Below are 21,064 nucleotides of genomic sequence, written 5' to 3' on the forward strand. Positions count from 1 at the left end.
GATCACTGACACAGAAATGCCTGTTCAAAGTTTGTTTCAGGTAACTCTACAGTAGCAAGAGATTTATACCACTCTCTACAGATCACATACATCTAGATAAGATGAATTTTTTTGTAAATCAATTAAAGTTGTAGCTTTTTCTTTTGAAAAATTATAACTTTTTTTTTTTTACATCAAATGGCTTTGTAAGTGAGCTATAAGAAACGGAGTCATTAGAAAACAGCAGTGTTAAGCGTTGAACATACAGGAAGACTCATCGCACCCTTATCTCAAAGTGGCAGTTCAGAGTTTTGAACCATTTCAACACGACTTTTAGCCACTGTGACCACAAACACAGAGGAAGTTGGAGATGTGAAACACCTCCTCCCTGTGGTCTTGGTTTTTTTATTTTTATTTTGGGTTGTTTGATTTCCAACGATAAAAGGAGAAAAATAGATGCAAGAAATGCATTTCTTCTCTGTCTGATGAATTTTTAACAAGAGCAAAACAATGAAAGTTAGTTTTTATGCTGCAAAAATGTAAAAGTTTATTCATTTTATTGGTTCTGGAACAGTTATATGACAAACTGATCCTTGTTGCACCCACACAGCAGGGACCCAGGCCTCTGAGAAAAAACTGGTTTTCTGTTGAGGAAGACGCTGTCTTCAGTCAACTATGACTTTTTTAGATTCCAGACAGATTATTTTTTGTTTACTCACCTTGTCACTTCTTGCGTTTGTCATACAGAAATGGAAATTTGAACTCTCTGACTGGGGTGACCCTGTTTCTGCAAAGAAAACTATTTCATTGTAAACCGAAGTGCTAAAACATCACTTCAAATAGTTTTACCTTACTGCAAGTTCTTTTGTAACATTGATGTGTTGTTTTCAAAACGTTTTCAACAGCATTGTCACATGACAGCACATAGGTGGACCTTCATATATCTTTACAATAGGAGGAATGACGCAGACTGAAGTTTCCTATGAGTTGGAAAAAAGAGCCTGTCATTCCAGAAACCAGGTGCTCCTGTTTAAAGTTTCCGTTTGTACTTTTCCATTTCTTACTATGCAAGAAAATGTGACGACAATCTGAGTATACAATGCACGCCTCATGCTGAGCCCAAACAAAATGAGCTGCCTCGTAGGCTTGAACAATGACATGAAGGTGAACAAACTAAAAAGAGCGTAATATTCATGTCATGTATCGTGTTGAACATGATAACTGAAGGCCTTCCTTCAATAGATTTATGAATAAAAAACTTTTATTTCAAATCTCATGGAATCCCACAGAATAAGCACTTTGTATGGATCAAAATGAAAAGGTTTTTTTAAGTAACACAACTTTGTGGATTCAAAAGACAAATATGGAGCACACATTTCGGCAAACAAGAACGACATGATTTATCTTAAACTTCCCGTCTTAACAGTAACTTGGAAGGACAAAGAAGTCTTATAGGACAAGAATCTAGTCCAGCCTGTCTCACTCTGATGAGTGATTTTACTTTTCCTAACCACAGTTTTGACTTGGTTAGGAAGAGTGCTCTATAGATGTGTCGGTTTTCACTGAGTTTCTGTCAAAAACTAGACTCCTTATTCATTCATCTTCTAAGCCGTTTGTTCCCTTTCGGGGTCACGGGGCTGCCCGAGCCTGTCCCAGCCACTTGTGGGCGAAGGCTGGGGACATCCTGAACAGGTGGCCAGTCTGTCGCACTAGACTCATTAATGAAACAAATTCCTGAAAAGGTTCCATAAATACGTACATATTTCTATTTAATGCTTTGACAAATGGGGTTGTTTTAGTGTAGGATATGTGAGTATTCACACATATTTGGGGCTTGAACGCAGCACAACTCAGAATGACAAGCTACTTATACTAGCGGTGAAACGTTTCATGAAAGAAGATTTTAAGTCCAGAATCCATGACTCCACTTCATGATCTAGATAAATGAGATCCTTCAGTGATATAAGAGTGCATAATCGTCTATGTGTGTGTTGTTGGGGACATTTTATTTTGAAATTTGACAAGCCTGAGCCTTCCTTCTTCTTCTTCTCCTTTTTTGTCATCACTTTTCCTTGAAATTGTACCTTTGGAAATGACAAATAAATAGAATCCAAATGGTTGTGTGCATTTAACCCAGAAAAAAAACAACATTCAAAGGATCATATACTGTTCCGACTTATAGGCTCTGTTTCAGTCAGTGTCTTGAAGAATACAATACGTTCAGCCTGTTTTTAAGGACACAGAGGGGGGAAAAAAATCAACGGTAGAATAGATGATGGTTGGTTTATGGGTCACATGACCCCTTCTTTGTTCTTGGGTAACAGCGGAGTGGCCAAGACAAAAAAAGTTGATAAGTGATCCTAACGTCACCAACTGCAGAAGAAAACAGAAATGATGCATTTTACCTCAAAATTTGAGTAGAAATAAGACTCATTTATGATTCACACATGAAACTGCAACGTAGCACGTATATCCAGTTCTCCCTGTCATCACAACAGTTTATCTTAAACCTGCTCTGCCAAAAAAAACAGAGTTGAATCTGCTAATAAACTGGAAATTCCCCTGTGCTACAGAATGATGGCTGTCACTCTTCCGAGAATAGTAACAAATGTAAAGTTCCACAAATACAACAAATAACTCAGCATTTCAGTCATTATTTCCTTGATTCTTTGTCCACTAGTAGGCACTCCAAGAGCTTCAAAAGGCCAGAACACGTAAATGTTAAAGCTGATTCATTCCACTGAATTGTACAGGGTGGGATTAAAAAAGTTTTAACTTCCTCTCACTCCCTTTTGAACATTTTTGGAACCGTTTTTGGTAGAAACCTATCAGCATTAGTCACTTAATTAACTTTTCCTTGCTGTTTTATTACTTCCACCTCTTTTCAAGTACCTTTTTTTAAAGGTTTGTTTGAAATAAGCCCAATTCGAACACAGCAACCTGTTCAGGGTGTACCCCGCCCTCGCACAACAGTAGCTGGGTCGGCTCCAGTGACCCCGTGATCCCAAAAGGGTTTCAGTGGGTCCTGAAGATGGATAAATGGATGCATTTTTTAAATAAATAAACACAACACTTTCATTTCTTTAAATGTTATGTTCAAATGATGTGGTGCTGTTTTCATTGTGCCCATTCTTTTTATTGCTTTAAATATATTTATTTGATTATTTCATCAATAAAAAAAAAGATTTATTGATGAAGCATCTCTGTGGGAATAAAATCACAAAGTTCTTTACAATAAAACATTAGTAAATGTTAAGAGACAATGAAAAAATAGGCATATTTAGAAATATAAACATATAAAAATCCTATATTTAATTGAAGCCGGTCTTTTTAAAAATACTGTATCTTCAGCTGAGCTAACAAAGCAGGGGCCAATAAGAGACAACTAAGAAAATAGTCCTAAGGATCAACATGTGGGATTTTTGAATTTAAAATTATCTGGAATATGCCTGTAAAGTTGATCTTAAGTGTGTGAAAGAACCAGAAATTCTAAAAACCACCCTAAAATGAACTGGTGCCAATGCACCGCTGTTATACCTGTTTGCTCCTTTTCCAGTCAAAGGTTTGGAATAAAATTCTGAACAGCTTAAAGGCCCCAAGGTTATTTAGATTAAGACACAAAGATCATAGCAGTAATCTGAGCAAAGACAAATAAAGTAGAAACAATTACTTTAAGCTTCACCTCTGACACCAGTTTTCTTATTTTGGAGACATTTATCTTATTTTGGAGACATTTATCAGCTGAAAAAGGTCATTTTTAAGTAAGAGTTACATGTTAACATGAGAAGGAAATGAAAACATTTTAATGGATTTTACTCAACAGGAACATCAGCAAATGATGAGACGCTTAGAAAGGAATGAAAGACACTTTACTGCACCTTTACTTGTTAAGTCTATACAATGCATTTCTAGTAAAACTGGATTTTACTAGTACTTAACACGACAAATACACTGTAAGCCTGTAAAAGCTGTCAAACAGCAAAAACTATTAGTTTCTTTATTTATTTGTTTTAAATTGCATGTCAGATACAAGAAGTATAATCAGCAGAGTTCAGGCTGTATAAAAAAATCCATCTAGGTACAAATATGTAAAAATTATTTTCATCAAAAAGAAAATATCCAGGGATATTTGTTACTACTAACTAGCAAAAACTCTTTGAAACTGTCAAAATTTACCATCAAGTATTAAACTGTGAACATTTCCCGATGTCAAAAACAAGAGAATTGCAGTTATGAAGGCCTTTTTTCTCACTTTATACCCAGAATTCTTTAGTGGCCCAAACATTTCTGCTCATGTTTCCAGAACTAGCTGACTTTCTCCGGTCCGGATCACCCCGGCTGCATGCTTTCCTCTCCTGTTGCTCTCCCAGCACTGAGCTTCTTTTGGAAAAAAACATGTATCTTTGTGATGTTTATGAAATAAAAATAGACTTGCAGGTGACTTTTTTTTTTTAAATCACAAATATTTAACATCTGGAAATCCCAACTGCAACATACACAAATGTAATCAAATGTACAAATGTCTTTAAAGAATCATGGAGTGGGAAAAGTCTGTTGTTACTGTATGTTTTGGATCATTTTAAAAAAAGGTAAATGTTCTTTTCCAGTCCATGTCAAAACCGATTCTCTGTTGGGCGCATGTTTCTGATTTCCCCCTTTAAATAAGAAAAATGTGCATCTTGGCAGACATAACTCTAGCTTCTATGCTTTACAGATGACTTTACCCACAATTCATGAGTATTTCATAAACATACCCTAATAAAAAACTGACAAAACAAAAACTGCATAACGTATTTAAACTTACAGTAACTTTGCAGAACTTTATTGTTCTGTTTATTAATTTTCTGAATTTCAAATTTCTGACTAACTACAGGAATAATCTGCCACAATCGTAGTATTTCTTTTTTCTTTTTTTTCCCCGGGGTGCACTTTTGATCTTCGGCTATACAATCCAAGCTTAATACAGAAAAATAAACGACCAAAAAAAATAGAGGACCAAAACATCTAAACAAAAATGAAACCTTTAATGTCACATTGTAGGTGGCTTGTTAAATACTTTGTTACTTGTAACAGAGGGTGAACGCAATCAAATGAAAAAGTACATAAAAAATGCTAGATCTGAAAAAGAAACAATAATACTGCTTTGTATATGGGTACATTTCATACAATATGACAGGTATACTGTATGTGGTTTTTTTGTACGTGAAGGCTGCAGTGCAGTTGGTTTTGAAACTTTCTGGAAGCGTCATGGGGCGAAGACGCATGTCCTGAAACCTTTGCAAGTGTGTGGCAGAAGGTCGTCTCCTGCCCAGTTGTCAAGCTGTAAAACATCGGTTTCCAAGGCTTTTATTTTGGAATAATTGCATGAAAATCTGTGACAAAATTGTAGAGGAAACAAAACAAAATAAAAATCTTTGCTCGATGTCAATAATGGATATAGAAGTTCTTTGCTAAGATGTTACATAAACCCCCTTGTGAGGAATAGACTACCAAAAAAAAAAAAAGAGTCCCTTTTTACCAATGACTTTTCTAAAAGTTAAAATTAAAAGGAATTTTCCAGATCTGAGCATGTGCTTGAGCGGCATCTCGATGGGTCGGATTCGTTTGGGAGGAGCAGAAACAGCTAAAGTGAGGCAGGACTGCAGTCCCGGCAGTGTGGGGGCCTTTGAACGTGCACATCACATGCATTCGAACTCATCAATGCGCTGTTTGGTGTTTCCTGACCGGATCTGTCGGAGGGTCTTGTACTTGTCGCGTCCCGCTTTCATGTTCTCTGCGTGGATCATGTCGTTCACCGTTTTCTTGGTCTCATCTCGAGCATTGGCCAACTCTGAGCTCAAGGCCTGGAAACACAGTCACAGAGATTCGTCCCAGTTTATATCATTTATAGCACTGTCTGAGCAGATTTAAAACCCTAAATCTATACACATATGAATTTACAGCAGAGGAGTTCAAAGCTGTAGTTTCTCATTTTATATACATGCATATGGCAGTAATAGTTCAAATCAAAGCATATTTGGAGGAAGGAAAACCAATGAAGGCCTTTGCTCTGTTCTAAAAAGCACAGGATTTCAGCGTCAAAGCCATTGAGCATGGTGGTGGTGAGATGATCATTTGGGACAGATGTCACCAGATCTCAGGCACTTTTCTCTATTCAGCAAGAGGACGATTTCTCCTGGAAAACTGACCAACTGCTGCAGCAGCTGAAATGTGGCAAGAAGCTCAGGTGGGGGTGGACTGCCAACAGTCCCAACAACAATGAAGAGGTGAATTTCTGATGAGCTACTGCCGCTCTGCGGAAAACCACACAGGTTTTTGATAAAATGGCATAATTACAATTAGAAGACCACTGGGAACGCTTTTCAAATAGATCAAGCAATGATCAGAGTGGGATTTGGGCCCTGAGAAGATGGTTTCATCTTTTTGTCATGCTGCAGGGCTAAAACTGAAAAGATTGACTGTAAATACTGAACATTTTCATGACAGTTAAGCAGTTTGCCCTCTGGTTAACCATTTTTGTAGCAAAGACTCACCAGTAGGTGTTTCTGCAAGCGTTCGTTCTTCTCTGCCTCGGTCATTCGCTCCTCCTCGCTGCGGTCCTTGTAGGTGACAGCACCTGTGAACTCGGCGCTGGCCTCGGCGCTGCTCTCGTCGTTCTCGTCGTGTTCGTTTTCTGCGTTGAGGGGTTCCTGCACGTGGGCGACCATCACCTTGTTCTTAAGCTCTTCTTTGGTCTTCTCCAGGTCCTCTTGCACAAGGGTTGCCTGAAGAAACAATTGTGTAAAGGAGGGTTTATGGTCTCATGAAAATAGACATTTTATGGTCTTTTTGGTTCATTGCCACAAAGGAAATAGTGCAACAAATAAGAATGAACATTAACTAAACATGAGCCAAGAATGTATGGCCACTAGGAAAAAGAGCAGGATTTCCCTGAAGTTCAAGACTCTGCTATCTGACACGAGTCTCTAAAATGAAACTTTTGGAAAGCAGTTTTGATTTTCTTTTGACAGACAACATGCGATTGAAAGACTCTGCCCTGCCCTTACACACCAGAAAGGCAAAAACAATTTGACAAAGAATAAATAAACAAAGTAAAAGTACTTGAACCGTGACAGGCTGTTATTTTCTTTTCTCTTTATTCTGACAGTTTTATTGAGGCTTGTTTATGTTAGGATTAATTGCTTTTTTCAAGGGTTACTATGCAAAAGAATTTTGACTCAGCTATCATTACTACAACAATAAAGTTTTATACTTAGCAATTAAAGGACCTTACTGTTAGAAGCTTGCATAGGCAAGGTATAATCAGCATAGCAGGGTAATTTTGGGTGGCTGGGTAGCTTGGTTGGGAAAGACTGCCACACAGGAAACCAGGGTTTGATTCCCGGAGAGGAATGAACAATGGTAATGGGGCAATTACCATATCAATGGCGAGCAATTAACATCACCCACCTTGGGCAAGACCCTTAACACTACTGCCTCCAGAGCGCAGTTCGGCTGCAGCTCACCACTCCCCCAGGGGATGGGTCAAAAGCGGAGAACAAATTTCCCATTGTGGGATAAATACAATATAATAAAATAAAAAAAAGTGTTAAACTATGATAGCCTAAGTGAGACTGCCTTCTCACTTGTCACCACACGGTGGAAGCAGAGTATAGGTTTTTTTTTTGGCCTTTTGGCCAACTGTGACCTAAAGCAAAGAATCTGGGCAAGAATCAGCGAAAAGCTTTAGGAATCAATTCTGAATTAAAGCACACACCTTCTGCTGCCACTCCTCCGCCTCTTCTTCTTTTTTCTTCTTTGCATCCTCCAGCAGGGAGATCTTTGAGGTCAGATCAGCCAACTCTGTGGCCTAAAACAACAATGTCGTGTGTTAAAGAAAAGAATCCTGAAAACCACCATGCTGATTGAACGGAAGTGTGTCTTCTAAAAGGCTGACCAGATGTTCCTGGTTCTTCATCTGACTCTCTGACTGCTGCAGCAGCGCCATTTTGGCTTCCTCTGCGCTCTTGAGATCATTTTCCAGACGTTCAGCCTCCACCTGGGCCCGTTTCCTCTCCTGCTCCAGCTCCAGAGCTCTCTGAGTCTGCTCCTCCAGCTCTGTGGAGGCAGGGAGATCAGCAGAGTTGACCACACAGATCCAGCACTGATCCAACTAATCAGCAGAATCTGAAGTGGGGTTCGCTGGAAAACAAGCAAGCAGCTTCTGCCTGTAGCTCTTGCCACAGTTAAGTGTCTCCCACCTTGTTGGGCTTTCTTTGTCTGCTCTTCAATTTGTCTTAGTCTCTCCATCAGTTCTTCCTTTTCTTTTTCAATCTTCTCCTTCTCCTTTTCAGCAACCTCTCTTTTTCTCTTTTCATTCTCTAACAGAGCTCTGATCAAAACAATCAAGTAAATGAAATTAAACTAAGGTTACGTTTGTATGAAACCTGAATATTTCTGTAAAACAGCTGTCCACTTTTACCTCTCCATCTTTTTGTGGTTCTTGTCTTCCCGGGCCTGAGCCTTCATCTGCTGAACTTCGATGGTGTCTGGTTTACGGCGGCGCATGTAGAGCTCATGGTTGCCCATGCACAGAGCCAAAATGCGTTTGTTGATCCGCAGTCTGGGAGCGTAGAACACAAAGTCCTGCAGATTTGAACAGCCTTTTAGAAGTCACTTATAAAGAGTGGAAAAACACAACACAAGTTCACTCAAAGATGTCATACCGGAGCTTTTTTGTCAATCGGTTTGATAACAAACTTCTTGTCGTTGAAGGAAATATTTCTTATTTCACTCCAGGGAAATCCAATTTTAGGCGTCATTCTGTTGGAGAAAGTGAAAACATGTCTGTCAGAAGGACCTCACGGCTTTGACAGCGTCTGCATTTCTGTAAACCCACTTACTTGTCGGTTTGTTCATAAATGTTCAGACCCAAAGCGTCCACTCCAAGCCACAGCTCAGTTCCTTTCTTGTTCTTGATGTTGAAGTAGTTGACTCCATACATCTCCAGATCTTGAGCAATTTTCAGATATTCCATCATGGAGTCCTCTCTGTGGGCAGAAGTGTGGAGGGTGAGGTGGAGCGCAGACAAGTTTGACATCTGAAGGTGCACCAACGTCCAAAATACTTTATATTCATGCTTGTGAGTATATAAAGCTGTTCATTTAGTCAGCAATGTATGTTTAGGTCGTCGGAGCGTTAGCATTAGCCATCCTATGGAAAATTCCATGACACCTTAGCATCAAGCTAGCAGACTTTGGCTTTACTGCTGTTATTGTTAAAACTACACTGTAGATGTATCACAGTTCATTAGTAATGTTCCATGAACCTCCCATTGTATTTTGTGAACTGTCTAGTAGTTTTACAGTTGTACACGAGGATTGTTTCAACCCTTGATCTCGCTAAATCTCACCAGAAAAGGAAAAGCATAAAAAGGCCTAAAAGACTGATCTTTAATTTTATGGATCGGTTATTGATTTATTAAGCTTGGATCGATTTTATCAACCCAGCCCTATTTCTAAGATGGAAGATAGTCTAAAAAAATGCTGGTGAAGATAAATGTCACCTAATCATGCCCTTGTGCTCTTCATGCCACACTTGAATCCTTTCCTCCCACTGCTCCTTGTTAAGTTTGTGCTGATCCAGAACTCTGAGAAGACAAAACGTCGCAGCGTCATCACAGAAATCTTCTTGTTTTGAGAATCATTTCAAAAGCTTGCGTTACCTCTGAGGCAGCAGCTGCTCTCCGTTCAGATAGCCCGTCGTGTGGACTTCTTTGTTGTAGTCAGCGAACTTAGCTTGCACAGCGTAAGAGGCGAGGAGCACCGCCGTCTCTGGGGGGCAGTAGATGTCGTCACTTAGGATCGCCTCCTTCACCTGCAGGAAGAAAAGCCGCTGCGTGGCATCCTGGATTAACTCCTCTGACACATCCTCTGGGAAGAACTTGGCTCGGAACTTAAACAGCATCGGGCTTTCCTTCCGCACATCCTGAGCTGTCACCTTTTGAAAGACACAATGTGGATGAAGGTTATTTAAAGCTGATTCAAGTTGAAAACGCACGAGGAGCGAAACACTGAGGACCTCACCTTCTTATTGAGCTTTAGCCATGTTGAGAAGCCCTTTGTATCTTGGTACTGAAGTCCAAAATACCAAACTTCTCGCAGTCCAATGGTCTTCACAACCTTTAGACATGAGAAGAATGTATCATGAAGGTGCAGCAGCAGCGTCCGCACAGAACCAGGCTCCTAGTTTAGGGTGTTTGTTCGTGGAGTGTCCTCTGCCTGTCCACCCATCCCAACGTCACACCTTTCATGCTTTCCAAACAAATCCTCTAACATTTTATTTTAAGCAGTTTTTCTCTTCCTGTGTTTCCTTGCCATTGTTACAGCCATTTGTTACATCAGTACATGCTGTTTCCCATTAACCGCCCTCACATTGTTTTGCAATGAATTTAAACTATCAGCTCTTATCTGAACAGTCGGATTTCTCCAAGCAGCTACTGCTCGTCATCTTTCTGCTACATAGAGATGAAGTCAAAATGTCAAACATCGCACAAGCAAAGTCTCTTTCATGATAAAAAGAATGGCCGTGTTTCCCCCCCCACTTTAAAGGCCTATATCATGCTTTTCTTAAGCCTGCCAGAGGAAACCATACCCATATATAATATAATTTACTACCTTTGGCACACTAATGAAGAAAGTTTTTATGAAATATTCGTTATTTTTGCAGCTCATTTTCCTACTCTGAAGTAAGACGACTCGATCTCTGAGGCACCGGCTTTTGCTCCGTGTGGGAGTCGCCCATTTCATGACGTCCACCCGGAGCCGGCCTCGGCAGTGTGCCTGCACTTCCCCCAGGAAAACAAACAACATGCAAACTTTTGCAAAGATGGATGTGCATGTTGTGCATATAAAAGGAAACAGTTTAGCCGATGACTGCTAGCTCTGTGGAGAAAGTGGGAGTAAGTATGTTAGCCTGTGAGCCTGTATGCTGACAACACAGACTCTTCCTGGAAGGGCTGTTCTCCTTAATCTACGTCTGAATGTGAGAACCCACTTGTTTTCAAGATTTGGGAGCTCAGAGAGCTGGTTTTCCAAAGGACTACTCAGAAATGCGTGAATGGAGCAAAAACCTGCTTTTGGGTTGCTTTTCAGGAGGGAATTACCATAAGATAGACTTAAAAGCTTAAAAAAGTTGATTTGCATGATATAGGCTCTTTAAGTGTGACACAGTTTTTACTGCTCAGTGCAGAGATCACTCATACCTGGTCAAAGAGCTGCTTCCCCGTTGTGTTGGGCTGAATGGCAAACTCCAGCTCAGCGTCCATTGTGGTGACTTTCACACTAATCTGAGGAGCAGAGGTAGGATGTCATGATCAACACAAACCTACTCAGGTTCTGAGTGGAACAGACTTATTGTACTTAGGTCAAAAAAATCTCTTCATTTCTTGGTATAATATAAGGCTGGAAAAAATGGAAGAAATGACATAAACTGTTAAATCTCATTTATGTTCCTATTTTCAAATATTCTAAATTTTCCATCAATAAATCAATCTTCTGCTAAATGTGAGGTTTAGTCATTTCATATATTGACTTTTTATTCTTTGATGACACGTTTTATCTCACAGCAATCATTTTTTGCCAATAAGCATTAAATCAGTGTGAGTTTGGAAATATAATCAATACTGACTATCAGTTTTTAAAAAATCAATCCTAAAGAGAATCGTGATCTATTGTATCTGAATTAATTCAGGGAGACACGTTGGGACACAATTCTCTTATTATAAAGCAAGAAACACTGAATGAAAATGTAAAACATTATTCAAAAGGTAATCAGATGCTAATTTCAATCAAAGTGTTTACTTGACTTTAATTATTTCAGAAACATCTGCAAATCATTGCAAAACTGTTTTAAATGGAAATATTAAACATAAGTTGATACTTAATTCCATTTGTTCAAATCATAAATCATATTGATTAATGACCTCAAAAAGCATAATCAAATGTGTTCAGAAACACCACTGGGAACAGAATTAAAAAAAAAAAGATTTAATAAGTAGATTAATTGTAAACACCCTCATCGATAAAAGTTATTAAACAAACCTGAATTGTTTTAAATTAGATGAGCATGTAAGTGAAAACATAACGTCATGAATCTGAATTAAAACAATTTTGAAAAATTGGTAATGATACCCAGCCTGGATGAATGAATTATTGCCTCCACCTTGTGTAAATTTAGATATTTTCAATCGAAACATTTGAGTAAAATCCATGTAAGATTTCATGATGGGTTTTTGTAATGCACCATTCTACGAGCAGCAGCACAAAATCAGACTGTAAAGGAAAAAGCAGGGACGGTTTAATAAGTCCGGCTGCTTGGAGCCCAGCTGCACCCACGTCCTTAGGTGGGCTCTCCAAATAAACAATGTCTGTGGGAGATTCCAAAGCACAAAAAGCTCTGCTGTGAACGATCGAGCAACACAACCAGCATGCTTTTACTCGGATAATAAAGTTTGCTAAGCAAAAAATGCAAATGACTACAAAGGTGGGCTTTGGTTTGACAAGCTGTGTGAGAAATGCAGCATTCTGTCTGTGTAAAAAACTTATCTACAGGAAGTAACCACATCCTCTGGTTGCAGGGCCTTGTGAGGCAAGACTGCTAAACACTGATCTCTCCTGAGAGCCGTCTACATCCTGTCATGTATCAAGAAACCTGTGCAGCACTTGACTGTGCAGCGATGTTAAGTTTCCTCTTCAGACAACAACCTTTGGTGTTGCTGCTAATTCAGCAAATGTGGCAACCAATTTTTTCACTGTTTGTTTTATATTTTAAAGGCATAAGTGAGAACTTGTATGCATTCGTTTAACCTTGAGTCCCCCTCAAAGGGGTTGGCTTAAGTTAAGCATGCTCTTCTGCTTAGTAAGCTGACCAAGCAGGAATCCCCCACTTTTTCTCTACTCTCAGAGATGGTAAAAACAGCAGCACACATGCCTGTTGGGAAATAACTGTGCAGGCAGAGGCCCACGCCTGCCCCGAACAACAATGGTATGCATTATTTCCAAGTTGCAGGGCTGATTAGAGTCGCGTTCTTTCCCTTCCATGTCAGCAGGACCCCATTTTACTGCTCAGGACACTTTCCCCGCTGCCACTTCCTGTCATCCACAGCAGCTGAGTTTGAGAGAAACCCTCAATGGCGGCCTTCTGTAACCTCCACTGCAGATGTGCAGAACAAGACCTACAGACGAGCACATTTGAAGGCAGCACATGAGAATTTGGTTCATGCTCACTCTGTGACCACCCTGCTGAGCAGTTTCATTTCCGGAAACAGAATGGTCGTTCTGCAGAAAAGGGGAACTGCACTTTTACATTTTCCGCATGCTCTGGGTGTGTCTCTTTTGGCGAGAACTCTAAAGCACTTTAGATGCTATTATTAACACATGCTGAACACAACCCGCAGACCAACACACTTTAGATCATGTTTTATTAGGCATGGATCAGTTTAACTTACCGGTAATCAGTTGCACTGTTGCATGATGGGTTTAAAGAACAGCCTGTTTGGTAAACATTGGGTGAACATCTGTCCTTCTAAGCTCTAAATGTTCAATCCTATTCCAGGTTTGACTTCATGAAAAGATACATTAGGATGTCTCAGTGTTTCCCTTACACTTAGAATAAAAGTATTCAAACCATCCCTAATAACGTTGTTTTTATTAAACCATTTAATTGCAACACAAGTTTGAATTTGGAAGATTAGCATGCTAACTTTTGATTTGGCACTAAAATCTAACAGTATTGACTTGATGGCAACATTTGGCTACAGTTATTTTTTCACTTCAACCTTCATCAGATTTTGTGTTCGCATCGTCCGATTTTTATTTTGTTCCTAATTTAAGCCTCAGAAAGCCAGTGGAACAAAAAATGCAAAACCACCTTAAATGCATCAACTATTTTTGGTCCCTTAAAAAAGGTTTTAACTATATGTTTTAAAAAATCCCCAAAAGCTTTTCTGTTTTTTTTCACAAATTAAAAGCTGAAAAAAGTTTGAATTGAAAACATTAAACAATCTTGAATAAATGCAACAGTCCCATGATACGTTTTTCTTTTGGCATTATTCTCATGATGGAGGACACATACATACATATATAAAGAAATTACCTCTCTCATGCGATTTATTTTTTTGTGTGATTAATTAATCGTGACCTGTAATTAAATAATCCAATTATTCTATTTTTAATCACAAATATTTTTCAGCAAATAATGGCTCTCAAAAGCCTAATTTTGAAGTATTTTCATAAATAAATGTGAAATTGGGGCCCAGGAAAAGATCAAAATACAACCCAAAAATGGCTAATGAAATTTTTTATTATAACAATTATAAATTTTATTATTATTTTATACCAATAAGGGGAATTTTTCAACCTCGAACAATTAAGATAAAAAAAGCAAAGAAAAAACCCCCAGAAAACATCAGATCCAGTGTGCTCTAATTTACCCCATCATAAAACAGTAGGAACCCTTTTCTGCAAAATCAGTAAACTATTTAACCCAAACTTATTAATACCATAATATATATGTTGACATATGTTGTTTTAACGTTTGTCAAAAAACCAAAGCAGTGCAAAAGACATGAAAGATTTTGTAGTTTCCTTTAACCTGTTTGGTGAATGTGATTATTATGAAGACTGGGATGAAGCAGAAGAGCTAAACAAATAAGAGAATATGAGCAGGCGGAAATGCGACACCATGGAGGAATGGAACTATTTAGATTTTGTTTCTTTAAAACAAACGTTTGCTTCATCATCTGCAAAAAAAAAACAAGCGCTAAGAGGTGAACTTTCCTTCAGAAATTATGCTTTGTTTAACTTCTTATGATGATCACTTTTGTCAGAGAGCAGAGCGAAGTCGCTGTAGGCCCTGTAGCTGTTACCAAGGCAACGCTAAATAGTTCGTTTTTTGTGAAAAATGATTCAAACTCAAAAATATAACAGGATTAAAGTTCTAATAATTGATTTAATATTTCTATTTTTCGTAAATGACCATGGTGTGGGCGGGATAATGCTCTTCAAGGTGGGCATTATCAGATATGAACAGACTTACATGGACGCAACCGTCCATCGCGAAAATGAGATTAATAAAATTAAAGACAACATAACGCACTAAAATCGCTGTAATCAATTAATCGCGAGTAACGCAATAATTTCACCACCCTACTGGAAATTGCATTTTTGATTATTTCTTCATTCAAATCGTTGTAAATCAGGAGCAGATGAAAAAATGTTTTTGGAAAAAGCTTGTAGTTGCGATGTAGAAGCTACAATCGGCAGGCCAAAAGCTCCGCTTTTCACTAAAGCATCCACTTGTAGACTACTAGATCCATGTACGTCTTTGTTTTCTTCGTCTGAGCTGAAATTTTGCCTCAAAACTGTATATTATATAATATTGCTCACCACTTTTGTTGCACCAGTAATGTTAGGTTGGGGTTGTGAGGGGATGTAAGCTAGCAGGAGAGAGTGTAAAAAGACTGATAGTGGGAAGGAGACGGTTTACTCCACACCAGTAGTCCCAGCCAAAACGTAAAGGCGAATTTCTTATTAACTACTACTGCCCTGCAGAAATGTCCTAAGAAACAACACAGATTTTTTGATTTTGGCTAAAAATGGCAAATTCATAATCAAAAGACCACTGGGATCACTTTTACAGCAGTTTAAAAGAGGATCAGAGTTGGACTTAATAGCATGATAAAGCTGCTCATCGCCCACCACTGCCAGCCGATGATAAATATAATGACAACTAAAAAGCAGCAAATTATGTTTGATAAATTTAAACAATAAAATAAAAGCTGATACTTGGAGGGACGTTTGAAAATTTTGACTCCTAGAAAATTGTAAAAACGACCTTAGAAGAGGAATTGTCCCGAATTAACTTTCAAGGACCTAATGCCCTTAAGAAACTACCTATGAACTAAAAAAATAATTGTACCATGAAGATTACATTTCACAGGCAATGCTTAATGTCTCCGACATTCTCATACCAACGTTATCTCAGTCAAAGTCACAGTTCTTTCGACTCAAGTCGAGACAGCAGTGGAGATAACGGCAAGTGGTTTTAGGAACATGAATGGGCCCATGAGGAATGTCCACACAAAACAAGACTTTCCTGACATATCTGGTGCAAAGCACAATGGCTCCCGAGCACGGTGCACTGCGCCCAGGTTTACTGGATTAGTAATACAGGGAGGCTGATAAACCAGAGACTCTCACATCTTAGTCATGCCAGCCGTGACCCCTGATCAGGTCAGTACTTTTTCAACAATGGGCACATTTCATTTGGAGTTTATCTAAAACACTAAATGTGGATATCAGATTCAATTCGGTCAAGTGAATCAACTTCATTGAAAAATAGATTAAAGATATAAATGGCTTAAAAAGTCAAGCTAACTATAAAACGTTGCAAGGAGGTCAGTACTTTTGGCACATTTGAGTTATCATTAAAATCCATTACAAAAGTCATGTGAAAAGTAATAGACGTCTTCATTTGCTTAGCCTTTGTTAATTTAAAAAAAAACAACCTCAGCATCAACTTTTGATGCTTACACTGCAGTTATGCATGGGTGCGTATTTACACTTGTACTAAAGAAGCCCAGAGGCAAAGTGCAAACTGTGTGACAGGAAGAGGAAGGATTGAAAAGAGCATGAAGTTTCTCTAAATGCAGGCGCTCATTAAAATGTAGAGACGCATACACAGTTTTTCTATAGTTTTGAGGGATTTATTGCTACATTATCTGAGCCTTATCCTAGTTTTATCTTTCACTGCTTCACAAAATAAAACTATGTTGCAAATGCTAGGACTTATAATACATCCCTACATTGTTTGTTCAACAACAGTTGGTTTTCTAACATAGTCTGCTTTGTTTTGTCCAATGGGAAAGCTCATCAGCACTCCAGCGCACCAAAAAATGAATCTTGCTAACATGCAAGTGAACTCGGATGTGTTTCAAATACAATGTGAATGCAAGCAGACATTCACAGGGACAAGAGAGCGCAGAAAGGCAGTAATGAGAGGCTGTAAAGCACTAAATAGCTAAACTTGTTTTTTTATCTAAAAGATTTTTTTCCTCAAAGTCAAAGCTTTTTTTAAGATATAATGAGCCCAGATGAGTTGCTGTTGTAGCTGTACAACATTTCTAGTCTTTTTAGGGTGAAAGGTGTTCCAACTAATAACAATTCTTAAAGTTTCTTGTTCAATTGAAGCCTGTTTGCCATGAATAACTGTATCTATTAGGGATGACACAATTCTACATCGAAATGTTACACCATTACACTGAATTGTGGAAAAAGTTAATCATTGTATCAGCACTGCACATGACATAACAGTATGTATATGTTGAAAGTATCAAACAATTATGCTAATTTATTATTATTTAGTATTTAGTATAGTAGGATTTCGTATTTATTGTGTAATTGCTTTACACCAGGCTCAGTATGAGCCAACTGAAAGTTTTTTCTTCATTGTTACTTGCTTAATAGCAAACTGGAAAAAAAAGGATTTTTCCTAATTTTTTGTTGTTTTGTAGTAGACAAATCATTTATCAAACCGTAAAAAAATTTAGGGCTGAACTGAATTAAGAGTAAAGTGAATCGTTGCAAACCCTAGTATTTTTATCCAAAGTATTGCAAAGCCACAAAAAACATGGGTTTTGTTTTTAAATATGTATACTGTCGACACACATTTTGACAAAGTTGTTTGATGACAATTGAAAAGTTTCAAAACTGTGACAATTAAAAGGAGAGGTAATGAATGATCTTAAAAATGGACATATCAGTCCCGAATGCTCAAGAATGCATTTGCAAAATCTAGCAAAACATTTGAATAGTTTTAATAATTTAATCTCAGTACATGAAAAGGGAAAAACTGCACTTCTCTCAATAAAAGTCGCACAGCGCTCCACCGAGTAAGCCCATATATTATTAACAGGGTAGTTTGGAAATACCCCTCAATGTAATTAAACTGCAAATGGCTGTGGGGTTTTTTTGATGCAGTTGATCCTAGAAAGTTACGTTTTCCTACACCTGCACTCACAGAAGAACCTATTGGCATTTCATTCAGACATCTACTGGTCAACTCTTAAGCAAATGAAAACATTGTGTAGTTTAGATTGGCATAGTAATATTCAATTTTGAGATAAAAACAAAACTAAAGTTAAAAAAAGCACAACAGCAAAGTACTTACTCTTATAGAACTTCAGTGTTTCTGCAACTTCCCATAAAAAATAAAATAAACAAGTTGTTTTTCTAAAAACTGCTAAGGTTTTTCACTGTAGTTTTTCCACCACCCCTGGCTCCAGCTCAGTCTTAATCTGCCCTGCAATGTGCACTACAGACCCATTTAATCTCCTACTGGCATACCTCTGAGTCTTTTCCATTTAACATGTTTCCATAGACACATTTGGTAGATCTGCTACTCCTAACAGGAGCGCCATACGTGCTGGGCTCTAATGGTAAGTAACCCTGACATTTTCTGAGTGTTCTCCTGTTTGTTTGTCTTTTTTGATGCTAAAAGAGTTTGGGAGTCAACATAAAGAACAAAAACATTCCATCTGCTCTGATAATGGTGATATATATCTAAAATGGTCAATCAGTGAAGATATTACCACTTTAACTAAATATCTTGGTCATTATCTTAGTTCTTAAGGACAAAACCTGCTTACTTTGATTAAAAGTGCAGTTAGGTTTAACTCCCAAGGTAAAAAAAAAAAAAAAAGTAAACTAGCTATGAGTCACAGAGTTGAGCAAACGTTTTAAAAGGAAAAGGCATTTTGGATGTAAAACGACCCTTTAAAGGCTCACAAAAAACAAGATTACAGGAGATTCTGTGCTTGCTCTTCTGCTATAATGCGGTCCAACTCGGAGCATGGCCTCTAAAGACCATGTAGAGCAAAGCAGGGAAGAGAACGGCCGGACTGTGATGTGAAAGTCCATATAAGGTTGCAGGCGAGGAAATTACCAGAAAGGAACTGATGTAAGTGCAGAAACCTTGAGTCACAACATTACTTCCTTGGGAAAATCAAGGAGGAGTCCAGCTACGACTGAATTGCTCAATAATAATTTCTTCTGAGAAATATTATGATATATCAGCTCGAATTTAAAGATGACATTTTCTTTACAACGTTGAATCTTAGTCCAAAGCGACATTACAGCACAAAGACTAAACTTTCACTGAATATCAAGAATGTTTGGACTTGTTGAATCAGCACCTATATTTAACCTTTTTATCTCACCCTGTCCTTACCATGAAGTTCAGAGACAAAAGGAACACAGTGTTGCAAAAACAAGCCTGAATGTGGACCTTTCTCTTTTTATCAGTTTTACTATCTTTGCCAGGTTGATTTTTTTATCAAATGTATATAAGCTGAACTATGTTTGCCCAAATCCCACAGAAAGGCTGTAACTCCCTACTTCATAAATAGTATTTAGCAAAATATCATAAACTGCTTATAACTACATCTCAGCAAGTTACAGTCCTTTGTTCAGTTTGGATAATAAGCTTTCTGCTTCCTGTTAATTATCTATTCTTTCTTGTTGTGGTTTCCTCTTTTCTTTTTTGTTTGTTTAAGAAACAGACTATCGGTATATTTTCTTATAAATAGAGCTATCAGTGAGCTTTTTATTAGTTTTCTGTGACTGTGGGGACGTTTTTTTGCACTTTAAGCAAATAATATTGTCAATATTCTTAGATAAGTCACAAAAAATGTTGGAGATCTGGCTGACAAAGTTAAAAAAAATGCTTAAATGTACCTTATTTCAAGCATTATTGTTGACTTAATATTACGTTTTATTGCTTATGCTATTGTTTGTGTCTGGAAAAATAGACACTGCTTGGCAATTGACAAGCAGCTGCAAACAGTTTTGGCATGACACATAGTGACAGCTGTTAAGGAAGTGCTAGCAATAACAGAAACAAACAGGTTTGTGTTTATAAAAAAATCTGTGTAATTGTGACAAAGCGCTTGTTGTGTTTATAAGTAAAACTAAGTGACTCGATTAGGCGTTAAAAAATAATAGTGAGATTGAATGGCAGTTTCTGCACATCTCTTTCATAGGTTAAAGCAGAATCCAACTGTTTAGTCTTTGTATTATCACCACCAGCCCTGAAGGCAACATCCTTCTTTGTGGTCAAGTGAATAAATTCAGGGCAGAGACACAGGGCCGTGCCTCTCTGGTGGTGTCTGCCTTAAAAAGCCCAGTCTTTGTTTGGACCCCCTGCTTCTCTTTGTGCAGAATTCCCCCTGGTATCAACAAACACCCCCTTACTTTCATGGCTCAAAAAAAGGGGGGGACTGCACTCCTGCAACTACCATGCGAGGCTAACCTCCGTCCATCTGCCTCAGACTTGGGTAGCACAACTGGATTGAGTTGAGGGTTCAAATCCAGTCTTGTTACATTACAAGGAGGCCTGGAAGCAAGGGGCTAGCAAGCAAGCTTGCTACTGCAGGCCCCACTCCCACTGAACAGAGAGGCACAAAAAGTCCAATCTGTGCGTTTTTGTTACGTGTTTAGGTTTTTAGGGGCACGTTTGTTTGCAGTTTTAAGTTGAAAGACTTGAAAGAACAGTTTAATTTAAGGCGCTAATTTTAGGGAGACAGGGGCGGGAGCGCGCACGCGCACACACTTAACGGAAAGTACCATTGCCGCCTTGAAAGGATGTAACTATTATGTAGTTACTTCTTTTCTATAGCCGTCTTTTATATTTTTTATGCTAGGCTACGTAAAATTTTAAAAGAGAAAAAGCACAAATTAGACTGAAAAATAGCAAATGAACGCTCAGACTTACTGTTTTCGGCATCTTTTCCTCTACGCCCGGCTCAGATTTAAGTCGTAAACCAGATGACTAGTATGAAAAACTTTTTCCCATCAGAGACAAACGGCGTCCAAAAAGAAAAACGCCAGTCGTATGCAGGAAACAACCGCTTTTTCTTATCTGACTAAGAAGAGCTATTTCAGTCCCCCCGCTCGAAAAGTGTTTTTCTTTGTTTCGCCTCTTACTAAAATGGACTGGGAGCTTGATTTCCTGCTAACGGTACCCCCGCTGCAAAACCACACCCAGAAGA

The 21,064-nt window shown here is 38.3% G+C and overlaps 1 protein-coding gene across 2 annotated transcripts; it reads right to left on the reverse strand.

Moving 5' to 3' along the window:
• Positions 1 to 3,941: 3,941 nt before the first annotated feature.
• On the reverse strand, positions 3,942 to 21,064 carry LOC101173881 (moesin). Of its 2 annotated transcripts, none has more exons than XM_023962272.1 (13): positions 20,788 to 21,064; positions 11,222 to 11,305; positions 10,044 to 10,139; positions 9,683 to 9,957; positions 9,524 to 9,607; positions 8,862 to 9,008; positions 8,685 to 8,781; positions 8,441 to 8,604; positions 8,220 to 8,350; positions 7,916 to 8,076; positions 7,736 to 7,828; positions 6,513 to 6,743; positions 3,942 to 5,822 (listed from the first exon to the last, which is right to left on the reverse strand). In XM_023962272.1, the coding sequence occupies exons 1-13, from the start codon at positions 20,797 to 20,799 to the stop codon at positions 5,658 to 5,660; spliced, it is 1,740 nt and encodes a 579-aa protein (XP_023818040.1). In that variant the 5' UTR covers positions 20,800 to 21,064; the 3' UTR covers positions 3,942 to 5,657. The 2 variants fall into 2 exon arrangements, with proteins under 2 accessions (XP_023818040.1, XP_023818041.1); XM_023962273.1 differs by lacking the exon at positions 20,788 to 21,064 and adding an exon at positions 18,187 to 18,205.

Source organism: Oryzias latipes, chromosome 14, assembly GCF_002234675.1.
Source record: "Oryzias latipes chromosome 14, ASM223467v1".
Taxonomy (NCBI): Eukaryota; Metazoa; Chordata; class Actinopteri; order Beloniformes; family Adrianichthyidae; genus Oryzias; species Oryzias latipes.

Bases quoted from the DNA above. Each gene is read 5' to 3' on its own strand.
- LOC101173881 (XM_023962272.1), bottom strand. The intron at 8,782-8,861 runs GTAAGTGGGTTT...TTTCTCCAACAG, and splicing joins ATTTATGAACAAACCGACAA to AATGACGCCTAAAATTGGAT. The intron at 5,823-6,512 runs GTGAGTCTTTGC...CTGTGTTTCCAG, and splicing joins GCTTGCAGAAACACCTACTG to GCCTTGAGCTCAGAGTTGGC.